We start from the raw sequence: 24,447 nt of genomic DNA, 5'->3' as shown, positions 1-24,447 counted from the left end.
TATATATATATATAGATACACACACACACGCACACACACAGTAGGGCAAGTAAGTATTTAGACAACCACTCACCAACTGTGCAAGTTGTCCCACTTGAAAAGATTAGAGAGGCCTGAAATTGTCAACATGGGTAAACCTCAACCATGAGAGACAGAATGTGAAAAAAAAACCTCAAAATCACATTGATTTTTAAAGGGTTTATTTGCAAATTATGGTGGAAAATAAGTATTTGCTCACTTACAAACAAGCAAGATTTATGGCTGTCAAAGAGGTCTAACTTCTTCTAACGAGGTCTAACAAGGTCGAACGATACTCCACTCACCTGTATTAATGGCACCTGTTTTAACTCATTATCGGTATAAAAGACACCTGTCCACAACCTCAGTCAGTCACACTCGCATGGAGCCCCAGTTCAGCACAGATGTGCTTCGTCTTCGCGTATTTGTTTCTTTACTATCATACAAGTGTCAAGAGAAGTTCATCCCTGCTAATAGTATAACACAATACATACAATATAGCATTAAATACCTACAATATATTATTACATTGCTGGCAATAGGCAGAATCCTCATATCTCCAAAATCATCACCCCAAAAATGGCAAGCTTCTTGAAACCTTCGCATTGCATCGTGACAAAGAGCAAGATACTTCAACACTTTGTATTACTGAAACATTTGTAAAATTATTATCCGCTTGTGCACTGACAAATAGTATAGATTTTTTTTCTCTAAAGAGTAGAAAATTGCCAGCCAACTTTCACCAAGCAATGCATACGGTTGAACAAACTTGCTTTTTTTGTGATCTTTTGAACAGTGATGACTGGAGAAATGAGGATTTTTCTCAAGGCAGATGATATGAAAGTCACAAATTGTTCCCACAAGGTTATTTATAAATGAAAGTACATGATGGACTCTACCAAAGGTTCTTCAGATGGTATTGTACAGTAAAGCTAGCCTGATGACTGCTTAAATGTGTAGCTTTATAGGTCCTAGCCAGCAGTCCTTCCATTACAGGTTTTTGTAAAATAAAAGCAATATTTCTACAATTTCAAACAAACACAATTTCAACCTGTAGTTTCATTGAAGTGTTCTTCCCTTCTGAGACGCGAGGTATGCCTGAGCATGCATCAAAGTAAGGTTAAAGAAAAACTTGCGCTTTCCTCTTAGCTTCCAGTCTGCACTCTGAATGACCAAACAAATGGGAATAGAAGGAGCGAGCGCATGTTTGCTCGCTGACACACGCACAGAGACAGGCGCACAAAGCCTTAAATGTTTTTCACTAATGTTGTGCAGCCAACAGGAATCCAAATATAAGAGCAATACTAGTCATGTGACGTCCCATGGACATGGCCAGGTGGGGTCATGTGCAAATGCAAAAAAAGAAGTGTTTCCATCACATTTTTGCTAAATTCTTTGACACATCTCAAAAATCACCTTCTTTTTTGCAATGTTTGGTAGATTTTGTTTTCCTTTTTCCATTACCAGCTTCCTTTTGCACAACTTGCATTTTGTGCAAACCTAAGGGGAATGGAAGCTCACCTAGTGTGTATTTTTCTACTTCTTAAATCGTATCACTCAGCCTTCTGTTAACCTTGGCCCATCCTTTGTAAAGGTGTGACTAAGGACCCACTAAAAATGCTAAAAAGATGCTCAATGCGCTGAAGTCAAAGCATAAAGTGCACTGAGGTCTTATCATATAATGACACCGTGCGTGACGAGAGTTGGTATCATCAAAATTTTGAGCAATTCAGTGGCATAGTTTTCCTGAAAAGCACGGTTCGATTCCATCTTGGATCAGTCTTCTGCTTTATAAGTTCCACTGTACTTGTATGTAATGTGTACTTTTCACATTCAGAATATCTCTGCAAAGAGCACAATTGAAGACTCCAAGGGGAGACCACAAGTCGCCGATTACAATTGAGATCTGCCTTGAAAGAAAAAAACCAAACTATCGAAACGCATACATTTTTTATAAGACATATGGTAGTGGTTTATATGAAGTTGCTGTACATAAGCTTCCAGTGAGCATGGAAATGTTGTTTTGGTTGAATCTTAAGCGAACTAACCCGACTGAATGTGAACTCTAACCTTTGTTTCTGAATCATTTAATGACAATGATCACATCACTGAAACCTATTTTTAACTTAATCTAACTGACGCACTTTAGAAGTCCCGGGGCCTTGTGGTTTTCTGGTGCCAGGTAACGTAGCCCATCACATATTCCTCCCCAGTCGCGCCTTCCCCCTCTTCCTTCAAACCGGCCCGGCCTAGTAATCCCTTGTTATTTCCACCTAGATCGCTTTCCCCTTTCAACCCCGGTGTTTGGACCTGTTCTGTGTATTTTTCTGACTGCTAACAGCAAAAGTCACTCACTCGGTGCAAGTCAATGTCTGTGCGTACCGTGTGTGTGCTTGCGCGCGTGTGTGGCCGAGCAGTCTAAATTGTCCCAGCTCGTAACGATGCCAACTGATCATGTGTGTGGTGTTGGGTGCATTTGATGTGTTTGCATCAAACAGGCCCGGTCGATATCAGCATCCAGGCTAAATGTGACCCCTGCCTGTCCAGCCCTTGCAAGAATGACGGCACGTGCTTCAGTGACCCTGTGCATTACTACCGCTGCACCTGTCCTTATGGATTTAAGGTACACAGATGGTCTTTAAGTCCGATCTCAGAAATAAACCAACGCATTCATGTATTTGTGAATGTGGAGAGGGTTTTTAATGATGAAAGACTGCTCTTACATTTACAAAGGGCCAGAACTGTGAGGAGCCCATTCATGCTTGCATCAGTAATCCCTGCCAGAACGGAGGAACTTGTCATCTAAAGGAAGGTGAAGGGAGTAGTTTCTGGTGAGATTCCTTTTTTGTTAGATTGCAGTCATTGTTTGGTGATTTGTTTTCAATGTGTATTTTGACATGACCAAATCAGACTTTCACAATAATAATAATAATAACAAGAATAATGAGAGGCAGCAAGATGGCTGACTGGTTAGAACGTCCCCCTCACAGTGCAGAGGTCATGGGTTTCCGTCCAGCTCCGACCTTCCTGTTTGCAGTTTGCATGTTCTCCCCGTGCCCCTGTGGGTTTTTCTTCAGCAATTCCAGCTTCCTCCCACATTCCATAAACATACATGGTAGGTTTATTGAGCACTGTAAATTGTCCTACTACTTCTTCCTCTATAAAAGCAGAAAGATTATCATTGTTTAACAGGAAAAAAGATATTTAGAAATATTGGTATTTCCTTTGAAAAAGAGTTATCAATATGTTAACCCTTTTTGTGACAGGTTACAGACAAAACCAGAAAAACAAACAATAAAAATATATGATTATCTTTATTTTCTTCTGAGTCAATTTGAGAAAATGTTCAGTTTTTTAACAAAGAAATAATATTAAAACACATTTTTCATAAGCCGACTACTTGATTAATAAAATAATTGATGGATGAATCAATTTTTTAAAATCGTCATTAGTTGCAGATCTATATTTCACATTTGTCATTGGTTCGCCACACACCTCACAAATTTGTGGAATAAAAGGAATTAACATGCAAGATACTTAAATCTTTGTTTTGATTATAGAGCGTATAATAGCATGAATGGCCGATCACAGGACGGAATCCACTCTTTCCTTATTATGTCTCAGAACGAGCGTAACCTTCCACGCAGGCCATCTTATCTTCATTAGCAGGCGGGATGCTAATTGCCATTTCCATTAGGGAATGAACTGCTGACACGGACAATGAAACTACGTGCAGCTCGCACCTCTTTTATATTCAAATACCTGTCTTGTTTCATCTTGTATCATAGCTTTTCCCTCTATGGTATTGGGGGGCTTTGGGTAGTCAGAATGAGAAACTGGTGTTGACACCAAAATGAGATATTAATCCATCCATGCCGCTTGAGATCTTTTATTAGGCTCGTAATACAGCTCGCCGACTGTGTTCCGTGTGTGTTTGTGTGAATAGTACTTATTGACTCAAGGCACGCTCATGTCAACAGAGTAATGACCTTCTTCTGGGAATATGTAAATGATGCTGACAGTGCTGTGTGTTTATGTGTGTGTGTCTGCGTGTGTCTGCGTGTGTGTGCGCGCATGCATGTCTTCGTGCAATCTCCCAGGTGCGTGTGCCCCGAGGGCTTCGAGGGCGACTCTTGTGAGGTGAACATCGACGACTGCGAAGACAACGACTGTGAGAACAACTCGACATGTGTCGACGGAATCAACAACTACACGTGCATGTGCTCACCAGAGTATACAGGTAAAACGTGGCTAATGCCTTCTTGATGTTAACACGCAAACGCACACTAGTACTCTCTTCTGGTGTTTCTCAACATTTATAGAGCTGAAGCACATATTTTACATTCGAAACAAAACAGAAATATCTTGGTGTGTGTGTGTACAGTAATTTGACTATTTGCTTAAAAACACTTGATGACACCCGTTCAAAAATGCTTGAAATATAAAAAAATGTATTTAGTGCTGTCAAGAGATTTAAAAATCAAGATTAATTATATCTGTGATTAATTGAGCTAATTAATGTCTTTTTAAACTCTCCTAAAATACAGGAAGTGGCCCCAGTCATTTATTTTTTTTAACAAATGCAGATTTACCATCTGCTGTATTTGAGACTGGTCTCAAGTTCTGGCTGCAACCTTTAATTCAGACCCTCAGGAGACATCATGTTGTTTCAAAATCATTTGAAGATAAAGTTAAATAGAACCCTTCCCTTCCCTCTCACTTCTGCCCATGACAGACTTGCTGAAAGGCGGTGCGTTTTGGCCAAAGAGTTTTGCTATGGCTTGCTACATGAGTGTTTTTGCTGCTATAGCTGTGGCTGCAGTCACAGCTACGTGCTTTGCATTTATGTGGTAGGCTTACATTGAGCTGCTTTTGTGCTAAGCAAACTCCTTACATAGAACGTGTATCACTCTTTTATCTCTTTTATCCACTCCTTTATCAAAGGAGCATTTTTTGTAGCATTTTCGTTGTAGCATTTTTTTAACGTTCAAATTACCATTCATCAGACCGACAACTCTCATATGCTTTTTACATTTTCATGTCTTCCTTCTGCCTGTGAACTACTTCGGGGTGTGACTGACCTTTGTTTTCCCACTCCCAACAGATTAAGAACAAGAAGCCTGATGCATATAAATGAATCGAATGAGCATACAGAAAGCATGAAGCATTTCATTACCTGTGTTTATACATGTGGTTTGTACCAAGGGCACATAATTTTTTCCCTTGCATGAGTCCCATGACGTAGTGTTTGGTACGCACTCTATCTTTTATTAAAAGGTCTTCCTCAATGTCATTCTCGGTGTCGCTCCCACATTAGTTGTGTGCACACAACGACGTCACGTTATTCAAGCCCGTGTCCTTGAAAAGTTTCTTAAGTCCACCGGTTGTGGTTTGCGTGGTTTGTTCGAAACCCAGTTTAATTAGTCCAAGGAAGTCAGAGGCAAATTCTTTGTCACTGTAAAGCGACAACGATCTCATTCACACCTTCACGAGAATGATACGCATCTGCGACAGCCAGTCCGAGCCGCTTCAATAAACAAATAAATATCATCAGAATAGGAAGACATGTGACGTGCATGTCTAGCTTGTTGTCATGGGTAAAGGTTAGGTAAGCAAATGCGCAAAGTGAAGCACGCGACATTACGCATCGGTGATTTGTGTCATGCATGCGTGTATGCGTACCCACGTACCACTTAAGTGCATCCCTGAGAATGACAATAAAATATATTTTAATATAATTTAATCTAATAAACTTAAAAATGTTAAATGACATTAACATCTTAAAAAATAATGATTTAACTATGACAGTAATGAATTGATTCATCACCTCAACAGATTTCTTCTAACCCCAACTTCTAGCTACAGTATATGGGGATTTTGTAGCATCTTGTGGCATTTTAGGGCATTTCAGAAAGAGAACTTGAAAGGAAAATAAGTGAATATGTTCCATGGGGATAAATATGGGCAAATAAGCAAATTTGTGAAATGTGAACTGCAAATATGCAAGGGTATGCTGCACACAAAAGTCTGTGACTGTTTAGTGAAAAAAAGCGTTCTTCTTGAATTGGTAACAGGTGCATACGTAGATTACTATATGTACTTTCACTCATCTTCTTTGTTTTGCATTATGTCACTGGCAAAAATTGAAATTGAGAATTATTCATCGTGAGCAATTAAGTCATATTGGATCATTTTCTACGTGTCACAACACAGTAGTTGGGAATCACTGATCTACTTTGTTCTAACGCTGCCCTGCTGTGTGCCTGCTTTAGCGTTGCGCTAATCATGTGTGACTGCTAACTTTTGCGGTGGTGTCCTCTCTCTGTCTCGCTGTCATTTGTCTCTCTTTCATCTCGCTGTGCTTTCCGCCATCCGCTGTCTTTTCTGTGGTTGCAGCTGCTACCAATGAGGTGGAGAGAGGTTAGTTGGTTCTTCTCGCTGTCCCTCTCTCCCTCCTCCCTTCTTTCCAATGATTTAACAGTGCTGATTGGAAATTTGCAATTCATTCAGGCATGTAATTCTTGTGTACGGTGTTCAAAATGCATGTCCTGAATTTCCAATTGTTTTCAATGTAGCACTGTTTGTTCTAAGTGTTGCTTGCTGCCAAATGCGTATTTTTTTGCCGTGTGTTATTTGCTTTTCCAATGACTACCCTCAATTGCAATGATTTTGATAGTGTAGTGGAAATTATTGTTATGTATGTTTACTGCAGTAAATATGAATATTGAGTTTTCAAAAGTATGACTAGCGACATTGAAATATAGTAGAAAGGTGTTATAAAAGTGTGAAAGTTACATAAAATAGATATTAAAGACTTCCGCACAGCACAACTAATTGTCCCAACCCCAATTGTCCCAAGGTAAGAAATTCCTCTCATTAACCTCAAGGAGGCGCAAGTTAAGTGAAAACCTTATCACATGACTACTCTTGAAGCTTATCCAGAGAGTGCCAAGGGTGTGCCAAACCATATCAGAGTAAAGGGGTGGCTGGCTATAAAGAAACTGGAATATGAAACATGTTTCATCCCTTTTTTTATTACATAACCCCACATGTCTTCATTTATAGCTTTGATGTCTTCCGTGAGAAGAAACAAAAACACACACACATTGAATGAGAAAGTGTGGAAAGCTTTGGCCTGTATTGTACACAAACCAATGTGTTTGTTAGTGGCGACACCATTTTTTACACCCTTTTTTCACACTTTTGTCCACTTCCAGACTTTTTGGGGCTTTTTTAAACTAGGCTTGTGGGCCATGTCAAATATCATTTTTAGTATGTGCCGCAGACCACGGGAAAATGGATGGTGGACTTCAAGTGGCTGTAGTTTGGATAGCCTAGGTCAGGATAATTGATCAAAATGGGAATATTCCACACTAAATGACAGCCCCAAAATAGGCCACCAACACAGAAAAAAGAAGACATACATTTTCATCGCTTTGAAATACAGTGTGTGATACAATGAGTCACAACTAACTACATTCGCACTCTTAACTGTCGATATTACACAGTGAGCAAAATGTGACTTTTGAAAATAAACGCCCATTTCCTCCATCTGCCTTTCTGTGAAAATGCCGCTCTATAAACTTTACCAACACTTTTTAGCACTAATTGTTCTTAACAGGCATAAATATCACACATCACTACACATATCACAGACAGATCCCCAAGTGAGTCTATAATTATCCCCACTGTGGATGACAGAAGCTCTGTTTTATTCCCTCATGATTTTTTTTAATCAATTTAAAAGTTTTGAGTTTGAGGAGCACCAGGATGCGCCTGGGAATATCATCAGGGACACGACGATCCCAGAGATGAGATCGTTTGTCAGACCTCTGCGTTAGCCCTGCCCACGAGCGAGTCATCCATCAAATAATGCGCACACATAAAGACCCACGTATCTACTGGCTTGTCAGAGTTGTTGAAGCTGAAAGTACGTTTTTGTGCATTTGTTCCCAGGAGAGCTTTGTGAAGAAAAATTAGATTTCTGTGCGCCCGAATTGAACCCATGTCAGCACGACTCAAAGTGTATTCTGACCCCTCAGGGATACAAGTGAGTAAACAAGACGTGCACGCAGGCGCAATAGTTGTCATTGTTACCATGAGTATTCTGTAAATACTTGGGTTTATGTGGGAAATGCTTTAATGCATGTTGCTAATCTTTAATGCCTGCGTGTGCATGTGTGTGTGTGCATCATAGGTGTGAGTGCACCCCAGGTTACATTGGAGAGCATTGTGAGCTGGACTATAATGACTGTGATGAAAACAAGTGTCAGAATGGTGGTCAGTGCATTGATGCCATCAATGGGTACACCTGTGTCTGTCCAGAGGGCTACAGGTGAGGAACATAGATTCCATGATCTATTTTTTTTGGTAACGTATATATATATATATATATATATATATATATATATATATATATATATATATATATATATATATATATATATATATATATATATATATATATATACACACAGAGAGATAAAGAATTTTGGATTGCTTGATTAGCAATACTGTAGACGTTTGACGTTACCAGGTCCTTTTAAAACTGAGGATTGCTTTCTCTTGTGTTGATTCAATAGATGCACCATACAGTAGCTATAGCTATGTATTGTTTGAACTTATACATGGTGGTACCTTTTAATTTACAAAAAAAAGCACATGTAATGGACATTGCACTGAAGTAGAAGCATGTACATTACTCAAAAAAGTGTGATTCAACTCCGTTATTAAACATCGTGAAAAACTACTGGCTCTGTATAAATGGGCACTGTATCTAGGTTAAAAAGAAAAAGTAATTTGTATTGTCACGTGTACATCACATATAGTTCATTTTATTAATTTGGTCCAGCTGTAAAAAAAAGAAAAAGAAAGAGAAAAGAACAAGTTTTGCTCTTAAGAACTCAGGATTTTATGTTATCCATGTTATGTTATTTTATGTTATGTGTGCTAAAATTGCATACAGACAAAAAAAATAAGCTAATGATAACCCAAAAATGAAATAAAAATACACCTTCTGGATGTATTTAAAGTAGCAGTCAAAGGTAAGGAGATACCTTATTTGAATTGTGTCAAACCCATGCTGTGTCAACCTATGCACAGCTGTGAGTCATACTAGCATAAGAAAGCTGAGTGGGAAAATACCGTGAAGTGCAAAGTTGTTGTCTAGGCAAAAGGTGCCTACTTTGAAGAATTATATTTCAACTGCATTTTTTGTTAAATAAATAATCCCATCAACATTTCCACATAATGTCTCAAATATTCATCTACAATTCAAGATTTGTTTTTAAGTATTGAAAATCTTTTCAAACTTTGAACTGGTACTGTACTTGCACTGTAAGCTTCTTTTAGTGTGTTAGGCATGTTCAGACATAAAAATGCTGTAGTATTTCTAATTCCTATGTATTTCCATCACACTTGTGCATGTAATGCAGCGGGTTATTCTGCGACCTATCCCCGCCGATGGTCCTTCCTCGGACCAGCCCCTGTGACAACCACGACTGCCTCAACGGGGCGCAGTGTGTCGTCATGGCAACCGACCCCCGCTGCCAATGTCTCCGAGGCTACGAGGGCGAGCGCTGCGAGACGCTCGTCAGCGTCAACTTTGTGGACCGCAAGTCTTACTTGCGGCTTCCCTCCAAACTGATCTCACCACAGACCAACATCAGCCTGCAGGTGTGGATGAGGGTTACGTTTGTACGGATCGTAACGAACTCCTAATAAATTCTCACGCCGATCCCGGTGTGCTTTCAGATTGCTACAGATGAGGACAGCGGGGTGCTGTTATATAAGGGTGATAATGATCACATTGCGATGGAGCTTTATCGGGGACGCCTTCGGGTCAGCTATGACACTGGCTCTTACCCTCCCTCTGCCATATACAGGTATGTGCCACACAAGCAAACCAAAGCGCTCTTGCTCACACGGTTCTGAGCGATGTCGTTTGTAACTCAGTGTGGAGACGGTGAACGATGGCAGTTTCCACGCGGTGGAGTTGGTAGCGGCGGACCAAACTTTGTCACTGTCCATCGATGGAGGGACGCCTAAATCCATCAACTCCATCAGCAAACAATCCACACTTAGTCTGGACTCCCCACTTTACCTGGGAGGTAAGAACAGAATCTGCCTGACGAGCACACGCTCACAGGTGGCTTCAATGATACCATCTTGGTTTAGGCTCGATGATGCTTTTTTTAATGTACGGTATATGTTTGTTACTGTGATGGAATTTAGAGGGCTATAATATTCTGCAGCTCTCTAACAAGCAAATCAAATCAAATGTATTTGTATAGACCTGAATCACCAGTGTCCATCCAAGGGCTTCACAGGTGAAAAAGAAATCACAGATAGGATCACACAGAACATTCCAAATATACAACGGCATTCCCCTGAACGAAGCTCCCAGAAGAGAAAAGGAAATACTCAAACAACCCATCTGGCAAAACAACAAGAAACCTTGAGAGAGGACCGCAGATGCCAGGAGCCTCCTTCCAGGCTCTACAGGTTGCACTAGATGCCAGTGCCAAAAATAACACAGTGTGACGATGCCATCAGGTATGGTATTCCTCACAGTCTGGCCTACTGGGTCCATTCTAACAGAAGCACCGCAGTGGAGATGGCCCATTTCAAAACACGCCTCAGTTGATCGATGCAAGTCAGGACATCAGCATTCAATTCGCCACTCACCAGCCAACCAACTCCCCGAACCAGGAGAAGAGGCCAGGAAGCAAAAGAAGAAAGCTGCTTTCAGACAGACCCATTAAATAAATGCTTGTGTGTAGAAATGTTTTTTTAGTCGTGATTTAAAGAATTCTACGAAGGTGGCTGCGCAAAATTCCGTAGGTAGGCCATTCCAGAGCACTGGCACGCAAATGGAAAAAGCCAGGGATCCAGCAAACTATTTTTAGCCCGCAAGGTCATAAGTATTTAACAACAGCTCTTAATCGCATCTCACGTGCACTGAAAGCCATTGCATGTGGGCTAGAATTGGGTAAAATGATCGAATTTTCTCGTCCTTGTCAAGAGTCTTGTTGCTGCATTTTCTACTGTCTGTAGGCTTTTGATGCTAGTCACGGGAAGTCCAGAAAACGATACATTACAGTAGTCAAGGCGGGACGTAACAAACACAGGAATTCATGTTTCAGTATCTCTAGGAGACAGAATAGGGTGAGCATTTCTCATAGTGTTCTTAACAGGCATTTGAGAAGAGATTTGAGTCGAATAATCACGCCAAGGTTTTTTGCTGAGCCAATTGGGCCAATAGTACAATTATCCAGACTCAAAGTGGTACTCTTCCACAAGTGCTGGAGATGAGCAGGGCCAGTAACTAAATTCTCTGTTTTACAGGGAGGGGTTAAGAAGCAGAAAATTGGAAGACATCCATAGTTTAATCTCGAACAATGCAAATCTATCTTCACCCCTCACATATAGTTGAACTTCGCCAATGTGTTGTAGGTATGCCAGAGCTCGCCTCAGCATCCGGAGGTCTGTCAGCCCTGCAGCACAGCTCAGGTGGACGAAATGGCACCAGCTTCCACGGCTGTCTCCGTAACCTCTACATCAACGGGAAGCTGCAGGACCTCGGAGCGGGACTGGGGTCGGGAAGCTCAGACGCCGGGGCTGCCCAGAGCACCAGTCGACAGTGGCTTGGTCAAGGGGTGGAGCCTGGTTGCCAGCCCTGCCAGAAAGGCGCCTGCGTCCAGGGGGACTGCTACCCGACGGGGCATCGGGGCTTTACCTGCACCTGCCACCCAGGTTGGACGGGACCCGTTTGCGACCAGCAAGTCAACAACCCCTGTGATGGCAACAAGTGAGTTAGACGATATTAAAAACACCCAGCGGCATTCAAACATGAATTGGCACCTTTAAGCAATGGTAACTCCAGTAACATTTTTGGAAGAATCTGTATCAAGCTGCGGATACACAAATTCCATGTACTGTATAGCAGGTAAAAAATTAAATAAATATGTGTATTAAGGCAGAGGTCCCCAACCACCGCTCCAGTACTGGTTCATGGACCAACTGGTACTGGGCCGCATGGGCCGCACCTGAAATATTATCCGAGTCTGAAAGATATTTTACTTTGAAAAACCTTTTATTTTGAAAATTGGCCTGATTCTCTAGGATTTGTTTGGTATTGTTGGATATTTTTTCAGAGAAAACACCTTGTATACAAATAATAGTAAGTAAGCAAAAAATAATAAGAATGCAATTAATTATTTATGATTAAAATTGTATATTAATAATTAGCATAACCACGCATTGTATTTTATTTCTCATTACAAAACAACCAAAACTAAGGCGTGTTTTGGAAGAAGAAAAATACGACCATGTATGGGAAGGTGCGTATGAGAAGTTTGACCCCAACCAGGAATCAGAATATTTTACTCCGATGAAGCCTAATAAAAGGTTGAAATGGTTGAAGGAAAAACCAATTAGTTTAGGTCCTGAATGAAGATGCGGCTACAGGTTGTTGTTTTTTTCACTGTTGGAAAAAAGAAACAAGTTAATTTGAGTTTATCATTATGTTTATGCTCTGCACATTGCCATTGTTCAAATTTTGACTTTTTTTTTTCTCTCAAGGTGTATTCATGGCACCTGCCTGGCCATCAACTCCTACTCTTACTCCTGTCGCTGCCAACCCGGGTTCAGCGGCGTCCTCTGTGACGAGCAGGACCAAGAAGCAAACAATCCCTGTAGCCTGTCCCGCTGTAAACACGGCAAATGCCGAGTGTCAGGACTTGGCAAAGCCTACTGCGAGTGTAACAGCGGATACACCGGCGAGGCATGCGATAAAGGTGACATTCCGACGACACTGCTTATTGATATTTAAATGATCTTCCTCAGTCTCAAACTAATCGAGATCTTTTCTAAATCGCTGCTTGGTTAATCATACCGCATGTGTGTGCATCTAACAATGTTTCTTGTTTCTGCACTAACATTTTTAACGCCTTGCTTTTCCAAATCAGCCACTTCCGACCTTCCGCTTAATCCCACACGAGGGGTCACTCAGGTGAGACTCTACTGTATGTCCAATACAAGCTTCAAGTCTTTGTCTTTTCATTCCACATGCTTTTTGTCTCAGACTATTCTCATTTTTTTCACTTGTTCTGGGCCCTTAAAAAGAAAGTCAGTTAAAAAAATGTCATTACAATAATATGTCCCGTGAACCCCAAGTGTAAACACTGATTAATATTGCATTTGTGGGAAATGAATTAAACAGCGAAATTCCCCGATTATAATCCATCCCAAGGGGCCGCCATTTTGCCACCTTCTGTCAACTGAAAATAGCAATACCACCGCTCACTGCTCACTCACCAGTTTGTTTGTTTTTCCCAGAGGTGGCCTGCAGAGGTGAACGGGTCCGAGATGTCTACCAGAGACAGCAAGGCTACGCGGCGTGCCAAACCCAGGAGAAGGTCTCCCGTCTAGAGTGCAGGGGCAGCTGCCCGGGGGGAGCAGAAGGACAAGGGACCTGCTGCACCCCCCTCCGCAGCAAACGTAGGAAATACACTTTCCAGTGCACTGATGGCTCCTCTTTTGTTCAGGAAGTGGAGAAAGTTGTCAAGTGTGGCTGTTCAAATTGTTAGACATAAAAAAAAAAGACTTTTCTCTTTGCAAGATGTTTTGTGTACCTGCCCGCCTTACTTGCTTCCCATCTCCTTCTCTGAGATCCTGAAAAAAACCCTCCATCAGTTTTTTTTTAAACCCTAAAAAAAGAAACGTCACAGTTTCTTCCTTGTCAGTTCTGGACTGATGATTGACGCTTCCTCGGTGGGGATGTTGAATTGTATTGTAAAGTACAAAAACAGACTTATTTTTTATTACGAAGTGGAGAAAAAGACAAAAAAAACTTTTGACTTTTGACTTTTTCCTTGCATCTACTTCTTTTCATCGATCATGACGTCTCAGATGTCTAGGCCGCTGTCTTTTCCCTGGAGGATCCATACGTCTTTGGCACCCGCCTGAAGACTTTGCAAGGATTCTCTGAGTCGCGTGTCATAGGAGAAACCTCAATTGGTCGTACCATAGACTCATCACCACACAAAAGAGACTGTGCACACAATCCTCAAAACTCTTTCATACAGCTACTGAACATGATCAACGCTCTCACCCGTAGAAGAGTTCATTCGTTACCTTTCAGGTACACTAGACAGTACTCCCAAGTCATGAGTATTTATTGTATCATAAATACATGTACTTAAGTAGGTCCTCCCCCATGTATCAATTATGATTCTTTTAATATATATTAATTTATATTTGTCCTTATTTTTGTATTAAAAAGACATAATCTGTCAAGATAGTCGAACTAACATAATGGTGTCCTTCATTTTGCTTGAAGAGAAGTTGGTTTTGTTTGTTTGTTTGTTTGTTTGTTTTGGAATCTCTTGTGCTTGCCAGATACCTTGGTTACATTTTAATCTGCAAATGTGACGTGAGAGGACGGTGTATATTTTTGTCACGTTTCCTGAGTTTGTACTGTGCCATTCATTACCAGAAGGTCTTTATATTAGAGTATACGAAAGACAGATCTCGTGAGTAGCATTGACCCTAGAGGATGCCTAGAACTGTTTTTACCTTTTTAACAAATTTATGCTTTAAGGATACTGTGACTTTTTCTAAATGAAACTACTTTGTTAGCCCCTTGGTCTCCGATGTTTAACATGTTGCTGCTAAGTTTTTGTACCGTAGACTTGGATCCTGATCTGTATGTTATATAGAATCTCCTGCTCCCACTGTACAGGGGCATCTTGTGTAACAGATAAATATGTCCCCCACCTCTACACGTGTGCATTGTGCTTTATAGATCCCGTCTCTACCCCCGGACTAATGTCAGTTACGTGACTGATGTTTGTTAATTAAAACCAATATTTACCTCAGCTCTTTACCGCTGCCTTTTTTGTGTGACAATCATAAATCCTGGTCCGATGAAGACCAGAATGATAACGATGATGAGAATAGCCATAGAAAATAACAAAGAAATACCATGTGTCATGTTTCATGTATTAGTCCACATAGTCCTATACTGATTCCATTGTACAGGTAGAAAGCATTTCTGATTTTGTACAGTATCATGACAAAGGTATTTCAGTTCAAATCTGAACATACTTCAAAACTCGAAAAAGTGTTGTGAAGTTATGTTTTCACTATACTTTAGAGGAGGAAGAAATACAAGTCAGTGACGCTTAAGACTTTAGCACCCAAAACAAAATAAAATAAAAAAAAAAAACCTTCTCTTTTAAGTATCACGGCTAAAAGTAAAGAAGACACTAGCACAATATTCTTAAGTATCAATCACAAATATTACGTTTTTCTTAACCTTACAAAGTATTTTTGTTTCCTAAAACGCATATTACTAGTGCGTCATTCAAGTTTAAAAAGGAGTATAAAGATATATACAGAAATGTATATATATATATATATATATATATATATATATATATATATATATATATATATATATATATATATATATATATATATATGGAGAGAGAGAGAAAATGTTTTATAATTACAATATTACAATGCCATATTATTATTATTAATAATAATATATATTAATACTAATTTACTATTATTATCATGTTTAACAAGTTGTTTTTAATCATTAAAACTATTAGTTTCATGGAAAGGATTTTTTAGTTTTACAAGTATTTTTAAAAAATGAATTGTAAGGTCTTTTCGTTTTGTGTTTGATTTTCTTGAAAATTGATTACTTTCAGGTATATTAAGGCATTAAAAAGACAATGTAAAATAAGGCTTTTTTTCCTCTCAAAAAAAAAAACAAAAACGATCATACAACGACCAAAGGCATTTTGCTTTTCTTTCCAAAAGAAACAGCCATGGTAAAAAGGTGTTTGTTCAAAAAAAAATTGTATAGCTTGTTGTTTTGTATAGTTTTTTTTTTTTTTCTGAATGACTATGATTATTAAGATTCATTTTTCTAAAGGGCTTATAGTATGATATTTCATACTTTCCACATATAAATTATATTTGGTGCATTGACGATTTAATTTCTTATTAAACATGAGATTTATTGTACCGATATTTTCAACAAGGAAGTAAAACGCATAGTTCACAGAGACCACACCACTTACCGTGTAGCTGCCACGCCCCTGATTGATGTCCTTCAATGTTGGCGAGCCCAAACATGAATCCAACCATCATCTTGACCGCTCATCCTAACAAATCTCGCGTCTGATGGAGACTATTCCAATAGCGTGAATACGGGGCCAAAAACCAGTTGATTTACTGACATTAAAATGCAAAACGGTGCCATTTTGAACTGCCCTCACTAACACGTGTTTATCCCATCAAATCAGTCCCTGTGGAAACCAAGCATTTCACTATTCGTGCGCTTCAAGTCATTTTCATATGAATGGGCAAGGAATGCTTAGAAATGCATCAATGGAGAGAAAAAAAAAAAACATATAACACACATATTCCTCAGGAGATGTACAACCCAGCTCTCATCAGACAAAAGGAGAGAGTGTCCAAATCTCAGATGTAAAAAAAAAAATGCACACTTACAGTATATCAAAAAATCAATATGAGACTTACCATTCAAAGAGAATACACTAAAAGGCCCCATAACGTGAAAAAAATTAAACAGTTTGATAAATTTGAGATACCACAGGGAAGACGGATGCCGTGTGATACACTGCCACCCTGCTCGGTGTCGTGTGTGGGTCCACGTAACCCAAACAATGGAAAGTTTATCTTTTACTAAACGCAGTGGCACTCATTATTCAGTCTGTGCAACCGAATGTGAAAGGACAATTGTGTATCTAGCTAACCCGACAATGTTTTGCAGTTCATCTTATTACGGTAACCCCAATGACACAAAATACATAAGATGCAAATTTAATTAACACTGAACTGCTTTGTAAATTGTACCATAGCACTGGACGCTGGACACCATGTGTGTTAGTATATTGATTTTTTTAAATCTTTTTAATCGATTGTTTTCTTGACTTCATCATGAAATCGTGATAATCATTGTGGATTCTGACCAAAGGTTTCTACTTAAGCAAAATGTCAGGTTGCAGTTCCAAAAAATGCAGATAGGAAGTTGCTCAATGGTGAGTTATTAAAGAAAAACAAGTTACTGAACACAACATGCATTCTTGGCAACCTGCAAAGATGCATTGAGCCCAACGAGTCCCATCTCCTGCACAAATCCGGCCACATGCACCGTAGTAGTGTGCTGTGACTCCTCATGTTTCTTTCTGACTAGCATGTTGCTCGGTTGTGTAGAACAAGCGCAACACGCCTTGCTCTCTCTCCCCTCAAACTGCCTCTTTAGGGTTGCTTCTTTGCGTTTATATTCATCTGTCTTCACCCTGAGGAGTTTGAGCTTCTGCATGAGGGATTCGATTTTTATTTTGTCAACCCTGTGTTTTTCCATAAATGTCACCTCGTTGTCCTGTCTCTGGAATTGGAGCAAATCCCCTTCTTGCTTCCACTGCTTTCCTTCCTTGTTCATCTCCTCCACACTCTGGAAGGGTTTATCTTGAGTTTCCAAAGCTTCTATCTTCATTTGTTGTTCCAATTCATCGATGAGAGCTTTTTTCCTTTCTTCCTCTTTCATGCAGATCTCTTTAAATTCAAAATCTGTTCGTTTTTCTCCCATATCTTTCTCATATTGTTTCTTAAGCTGCCGTTTCCATTTTTGCTGAAGCTTCTCAAGCTCTCTTTCATACCTCGCTTTACTGTCTTCCTCATGCCTCTTTTTGAGCTGCATCTCTTTGTGACTCAGCAACTTCCGTTCCTCTCGCTGCATGCAGGCCAGATCCTCCTCTGCTCTCTGAAGCATCTTGCTGGTGTAGCAGGTTCCTCCATTATCCGTCATCATGCCATCCACAATGGCAAGCAGCTCAGATGTTTGCTCCTTGCTCGTGGAGTTCTTGTTGTTGAAGACACAGTACCTTCCGCCACATTCTGTTACCAGTTCCTCCAGGTATGGAGACATGTCTATCATACATTGCTTCACAGAAACTCCATCTTCCAGGCAGTCTCCATGAGTAAAAACCACTATAGACAATTGTAGGGCATGAGAACCAAGGGCCTGCTTGAACTGATGCACTGCTTCTTTTTCCGCCTGGGTAAACCGTGAGATCCGAATAATGAGGAGGAAGACGTGCGGCCCTGGGAAGAGGAGACTAACAGACTTCCTTAACTCTCGCTGCACCTCCTGCGGGGACTGCGAAGTGTCCAGAATCCCCGGAGTGTCCAAGAGCACCAGGTGTCTTCCACGGAAATCTCCACAGGCCCTCCGTGACCGCAGGGTGACCGAAGAGCTGCTGACCTTTTCATCAAAGAGTTTACGGCCCAAGATGAAGTTAGCGGTGGAGCTTTTCCCACTGCCGGTCTTCCCCAGCAGGACAAGTCGGATCTCTGGAAAGGTGGGGTTGGGATTGTGTGGGGGGTTTTTTTGTTCTTTAAATTGGGGTAAAAAGTGATGAAAAACATACCTGTCCTTGTCTTGGGTGAGTGTTGCTTGCTGGAGGAAGGCATGCTGTTTGTGGTTGCTAACCAATATGAATGAAGAGCAACAAACATTCCTATAAAGGTCTGCATGACGTGGGTGTCTAGGGTCAGTGACACCGCAAAGCCCTCTTGACTTGCTGTCTTCAGCAAGATTCAAACAACTTGAGTAAGGTTTACTCAATAATTTGCAAGCCCTTTCTTACCATTCAGATTACAGTTGAGGGTCATCGTCCACCTGAATCTGAGACCCAGTAAGAAAACAGTTTGACGGGAAGTTGCATTATTTACCTACAAGTTCAATGAGATCAAAGTCCCGCCATTGTTTTTCTTCTTTTAATTTTATTTCTGCAGGTGTTTTTTCTGCTTTTCTCAAGAGCACCATAGTGCCTTGATTTTCATTCCTTATTTTTTCGACCATAAAGTGCACTAAAAATGTAACTTTAATAGCTTTAGTAACCTTTTTCTTTTAAAATTGACAGCACGTCTTGTAATCCCGTGCACATTATGTTCGGATGGATGGCGGTTTTTCAGTTAGTCTTTAAGTGAAATTTCTGAAATTCATATCCAGATCTAACTGCTAACTCCTCTATGTTTTTGTCGTACTGGAACTAGAACCACTTCCTGTTTCTGTGTCCAAGAATCATTGGATATTTAGTCCAACAACCGAATGCTGTGATCGCACCAAAAACAAGCTGGGTGTTTCTGCCGGCGCTTTTCCAATGTAACAATGTAGAACCGGCATGAAGTAAACTTTGGATAACGGAGTTTGCATTGCCACGTTTACATCTGATGAACACCAAACCAAGAAATTTTAAATTTTAAATAAACTGGTTAATAGATACCGTGCTTAATATTATGATGTGCCTAATGGTCTGGAAATGCTGTATATTAGTTTCTGTGACAAAGTGAAAAATGTGAAACAGTTGGGGACTGTACAAGTACACAATGAAGTGGTGAGTGAGCTTGTGCTCACAAGTGTGCCTGCAGAATATGTGACTGCCTGTCTTTCAGTCCATAAATAATGGAAAGACCAAGCAGCTTCTTGGTGTGGCCTATATTGTTTTACTGGTCCCTTGTCTTATATGTCAGAGAAAGATGTTACAGAAACCACAAAGCGACGACATGAAAACACTTTACAATGCTGACATATGAAACACCTTCCACTGAAGATAAACCGTTCCAATTCGTTCAGGTATTAGGTGGCCAGGGATTATTGAGGTTGAGTGTCGGTAACAAACTGTCAGGACGCCTTGGCGATAATTAGGATGCTCATGAGGAATACCATGATGAAGAAGATCCACATGAAAAATCGATCCATCACCTTAGCAACTTTCTTCCACTCAGCCGCCTTGACGCAAGTGGTCTTCTGCTCACGGAAGCAGTTGGCCATGTACTGGATGTTCTTCACCACCTGCAGGAGTAATTTAGTAATGAGATGATGAAATGGACAGCCACTGTTTGGCAGTATAGTATTCAAATTTCACGCATCACTTGTTCTTCCCATTTGAACTGTCAATTAAATATTGAAACGAAAAAGGTGATTGTTATTTTTACTTCACTCTACCTGGAGTGTTATTCTAATTGACTGCATGCATTATGTTTGACATGGAAGAAGAGCTTTCACTCCAGTTTTCCTTCTCGGCAGTCAATTAGTACCATAATGTACTGCTTTTCTGGGGCCACGCCCAGCAACAAAAACATAGAGATCCATTTGAAGTTCGGGTCTGAGCCAATATATATATATATTTTTTTTTTTGTGTGTGTGTTAAGGTATAAAGGTAAACAGTGACTTTTACATGTTCAAATTTGCAAATTGTAAATGGAAAGAATAAATGTTGTGCAGACAGTATATGTCAGAAATGCAAAATGATAGGGTGTGTTCTTACAAAATAACCCAAAAACATAACTTCATTAATGTTTTCTTCACAAAGCAATGGGTTAGCAATCATGCAAGCACATGGATGCAAACAACTAGTGGATAGGACTGGTTGTATTGCTGCTAGGTTTGAATTAATCTCTGTTTGAGTTTAAGTTAACTCAGCCAATGCCATTCAATTAACAAGTATACTTGTTAATTATTTTTTTCAGCAAGAATAGGCGTGGAAGCATTTGATGCTACGCCACTGTCAATTTCAATCTTGGGAACAACTTTGCACAATCACCAATAGCTGACATCCATGCCCTATTTTGGATATGGAATTGGACACAATCTCTTATGGATTCTGAAAATCTCTAAATGCTCTACAACGGCTGGAAGGGAATGAGTTTTTAAATGAGCAGTCGCTATGATATTCAGCTAAGTTAGCTCTTGTACCTGTTTGTGTTGTAGGCAAGGGCAGCTGCATGGGCAGGCTGGGATCTGATGTTTCTCCTCAGGATAGAGAGTCTGCTTCTTCAGATCCCCATTCAAATGCTGAAGGTTTACAGCCTTGTAGTCCTCGCCATTTATGATGTGATGGTGGTAGTGCTGTGCAGCCTCTTTCCTTTCATCTGCCCACTCCGCCCGGTATGCGTGCTTCTCGTAACGATGCTTGTAGTTTGCATTATCATTTGTCTCTTTTTTACAATGTTGGCCGTGATGGCGAACGCTGTGGCCATTGTCGTGTTTGTACGGGTCACTGTTAAAGTGGTCGTCAAGGTCGTAGCTTGCATCGCTCATGGTTTCATTGGGGTACAGGGGGCTCTTCTCACACTCGGGAGTGGTACAATTCTCCCCTACCTCATAGACAAAAAAGATTTTGGACATGTAGTCTATGATGAGGACTTTAGCCCAGCGAGGGACTGGCTTGGCCTCAGCTCCGCAGAAATGAATGTTCATAATGAAGATGGTGAGAGATGTAGAAGCTGTGATCATAGTCATGGTGGCAATGTAGTACTTTCCTAAAGAAGAGGAAAAAAATATTAAGGGTATCATTAAATGTAGTACATTGGACCTATAGTGTGCCATGTTTTTGCTGAACATGCATCACCTAAACACAACTAACCTATATAGGGCATGCTCTCAGCTGGCGGCATGCTCTCAGCCACCAGCAGTTGGAACACAGTGAGTGCCAGCAGCACAGTGACCCCTAGAGACACCTTTTCTCCAGAGTCAGCAGGCAGATAGAAGCCCAGTGGTGCCAGAAAGGAGATGAGGAAGCACGGCAGGAGCAGATTGAAGATGTAGAAGGAGGAACGACGCTTCAGGAGCAAGGTGTAAGTGACTTCAGTATAAGGATCTGAGCAGCAGCCGTACATCATGACGTTCCTCACCGCTGGCATGCCGTGACACTCCCACTCCACATTCTCCACAAAGTCAGACAGGTCCCCGCTGTCCATCCCCAAGCTAACATCCACCTGTGCAAAAGTCACAAATGAATGTAAACAAATGCAACGGCAATAAATTCCCAAAACTTTCAACTGTAGGGCATTGTTCAGAAAAACTGGAGGTGGCTTTCTTTCATATCAACAGATTATGATAGTAGTTTTGCAGGCCATGTGGAAGGGGTCTTTAACTTATTTAGCCAACATCTTCCATGAAGATGAGTATCTTTTTAATGTTATTATTCGTATATGCTTTGAGGTGCTAAAAAAAGCATCAATTGAAAGTGGGACATACATGGTTACTTGATCAAACTCTGACACTAAAGAACTTCAAAAAATAAATATATTTAATGTTTATTAAAGAAGCTGAAGGATCTGCCTTTTATCATTAGGGATGTATCTTGTGCATTACTCTATGCTTCCAACTCATTGAAATAATTTATGTTCCTATTTTCACATAATCCAATTTAATTGTTTCCAAAATCTGGTTTTCCACACCTGGTTCCCATTGTAAGTCCAGGAGCCAAAGGTCAGATTGCACTGCTGCCAGTCAAAAGGAAAGTAAGAAACATCCACCACGCACGTGCTCTTTGTGATGGCTGGGGAGTCCCAGACAATCTCCCCGTTGTAGCGCAGCTTCACGTTGGTGTTGGAGGGACCTGACGACTCCTCATCTGCTCTGAACACATATCGGACCCAGGTCAGAGAGAGACAGTGCTCTTTTTGGAATGATCGTGTTTGAGTCGTGAAGGAAGTGATGAAAACAATGTACATGGTTAGTCATACATAACATATTTGAGTGCGCTAACTTGTTATAGAGGACAATGTCGGGCTTCCAAACAAGGTCACTCGGGATGTTGATCATCTCCAGGTCATCATAGTCCTCCTTGTTCCACTTCAGGTAGGCATCGTGCCATACCTGCCTGATCCACAGGTATGTAGTTAGCACCTGATTTCGCTCATCCTGCATGAACACAAACACAATATAGTGCATTCATTTTTTTAACAACTTTGATCCTTTTTCTAATCTTGGATCAATTTTAGTGCAGTGAAATACTGTATAGTGTTCCCTTGCAGAGTATCCTGAACTAACCCCTTTTTAACTGATTATTTTGCTGAAAACAACAAATCAATGTTGCTGGAAAATATGTTCAAGATTAATGTTTAAACTTTTTTCTTATTTTTTATTTACATTATTTAAATCTTTTGATTAATAAAAGAACAAATATTACATTTAAATTCATATCTCATTTATCATCATCTTACAGACTTTCTGCTCACTGTCAATAGTTTTGCACAGTATATAAATATGTTGGCTTTATGTGCGTTTTGAGGCCAAATATTTCAGTTTCAGAGATTAATCCGATGGATTTGAGTTGTTAAGACTGTTTTCATTTTGAAAAAGGGCTTTCAGGCATTTTTGAATTTGAAATATTAAACATAGAGTACATTTTCAACTTAAAGAAATGAATGACTTACATTTTGGTGTTTTTTGGTGTCTCAATTCAAGAAGTACTTTGTTAGTTTTAAGGTGCTTTTTTTCTTTTTTTTTTCTTTCTTTTTTTCAGCCAGAAAATAAAGTGATCTACACATTTATCATCAGGATTTGCTGATGGCCAAAGTAATAAAATTTACCATTTTAAGTGTTGCAATTACATTTTTTAGTGGCAGAGTTTTTTGGGCGATGTTTAATATTCCAATACCCTACCCCAAGTGATCTTTAATTTGAAGTAGAGTAGCTCTGCATTTATTAAATGGCTCAATGATACACTAGGGTGGGTTTTTAGCGATCAGTACTGACAGGTCATTTCCTTTCCACTCACCATATCTTTAATCTGTGACAGAGTGATTTGAAGGGAGACATTTAGGGCTTTGTCAGTGTCCCCCACAGGCCTCAAAGCATTGGAGTAGTCCTCCATTAGATCAGTCAGAAGTTTGCGAGCGTAATATCCCCGGGCACCCAGGGACACTGACAACAGGATGGAAAACGATAAACAATAAAAAGTTTCATAATGCCCAAAACAAACAGGGTCCATCATGCAAGACTGACCTTGCACTAGAAGGCTGATCCAAGCAATCAGTGCCACCTGTTTCATTTTTGACAAGATGAAGACGGGGCTTGAGCGACAACCTTAGTCCCAATCGACGAAGTCAATCTTCCTGGAACTCCATTTTGTTGTGCACAGGCTGAGAGCGGTCACAGGCATTCAGTTCTTGGAATTTACCCGGTGCCGCTTGTCATACGTAGCTGTCGGGGCTTCACCGGTTGTTAGTGGCCACTTGCCTCTGTTACAGTGTGCATATATGTGTGATGGCTGCTCTGTAACAGGAGCTGGCACACACATATACCCCCACGAGGAACAATGGCGCGATCGCATGTCACAGCCAGTATGTGAAATGTGATGCTGACTGCATAAGCCGCTCGTGTACATGAAGACAACCAGCTGTGTCACACGCTGAACACCACACTGCAATACAATGGGCATACATCAGCGTCACACACACGCACACACACGCTGACCCCCGGTGTGCCGGGTCGGTCGGCAACAGCACACATGTCAGGGAGCATGTGACACATGTCATACACACCAAATGGATGTGACACAGACCCAGGATCAGATTTCAGCTCACAGTGGG

The 24,447-nt window shown here is 40.5% G+C and overlaps 3 protein-coding genes across 8 annotated transcripts in view; 1 reads left to right on the top strand and 2 right to left on the bottom strand.

Moving 5' to 3' along the window:
- Nucleotides 1-14,897, top strand: part of slit2 (slit homolog 2 (Drosophila)) — a 98,557-nt gene extending 83,660 nt beyond the window's left edge. The window contains exons 26-39 of one of the 5 annotated variants that reach the window (XM_088418961.1): nt 2,168-2,200; nt 2,517-2,641; nt 2,752-2,849; nt 4,119-4,258; nt 6,415-6,438; nt 7,975-8,068; nt 8,216-8,353; nt 9,453-9,693; nt 9,772-9,902; nt 9,973-10,127; nt 11,473-11,827; nt 12,601-12,815; nt 12,987-13,030; nt 13,357-13,596. In XM_088418961.1, coding sequence (XP_088275087.1) covers nt 2,168-2,200; nt 2,517-2,641; nt 2,752-2,849; nt 4,119-4,258; nt 6,415-6,438; nt 7,975-8,068; nt 8,216-8,353; nt 9,453-9,693; nt 9,772-9,902; nt 9,973-10,127; nt 11,473-11,827; nt 12,601-12,815; nt 12,987-13,030; nt 13,357-13,449 — 1,886 coding nt within the window. In that variant the 3' untranslated portion in view covers nt 13,450-13,596. Of the gene's footprint in view, nt 1-2,167; nt 2,201-2,516; nt 2,642-2,751; nt 2,850-4,118; nt 4,259-6,414; nt 6,439-7,974; nt 8,069-8,215; nt 8,354-9,452; nt 9,694-9,771; nt 9,903-9,972; nt 10,128-11,472; nt 11,828-12,600; nt 12,816-12,986; nt 13,031-13,356 lie in introns of all 5 variants that reach the window. The other 4 variants (XM_088418957.1, XM_088418959.1, XM_088418958.1 and 1 more) reach the window with 4 other exon arrangements.
- A 2,225-nt stretch (nt 14,898-17,122) lies between these two features.
- Nucleotides 17,123-18,534, bottom strand: LOC148421110 (GTPase IMAP family member 4-like). Its single transcript, XM_088419181.1, has 2 exons — nt 18,483-18,534; nt 17,123-18,432 (listed from the first exon to the last, which is right to left on the bottom strand). The coding sequence occupies exons 1-2, from the start codon at nt 18,532-18,534 to the stop codon at nt 17,123-17,125; spliced, it is 1,362 nt and encodes a 453-aa protein (XP_088275307.1).
- Nucleotides 18,535-19,747: 1,213 nt separating this feature from the next.
- On the bottom strand, nt 19,748-23,906 carry chrna9a (cholinergic receptor, nicotinic, alpha 9a). 2 transcript variants are annotated; one of them, XM_088419789.1, is made up of 8 exons: nt 23,861-23,906; nt 23,634-23,779; nt 22,620-22,774; nt 22,309-22,489; nt 21,492-21,843; nt 21,095-21,387; nt 20,822-21,037; nt 19,748-19,918 (listed from the first exon to the last, which is right to left on the bottom strand). In XM_088419789.1, the coding sequence occupies exons 1-8, from the start codon at nt 23,904-23,906 to the stop codon at nt 19,748-19,750; spliced, it is 1,560 nt and encodes a 519-aa protein (XP_088275915.1). The 2 variants fall into 2 exon arrangements, with proteins under 2 accessions (XP_088275915.1, XP_088275913.1); XM_088419787.1 differs by having other exon boundaries at nt 20,822-21,387.
- Nucleotides 23,907-24,447: the final 541 nt, after the last annotated feature.

This window comes from Hippichthys cyanospilos, chromosome 7 (assembly GCF_059441005.1).
Source record: "Hippichthys cyanospilos isolate Australia breed blue-spotted pipefish chromosome 7, RoL_Hcya_1.0, whole genome shotgun sequence".
NCBI classification, from domain to species: Eukaryota; Metazoa; Chordata; class Actinopteri; order Syngnathiformes; family Syngnathidae; genus Hippichthys; species Hippichthys cyanospilos.
The sequence above is the reverse complement of the archived record's forward strand: the minus strand, read 5'-3'. Positions and strand labels throughout refer to the sequence as shown.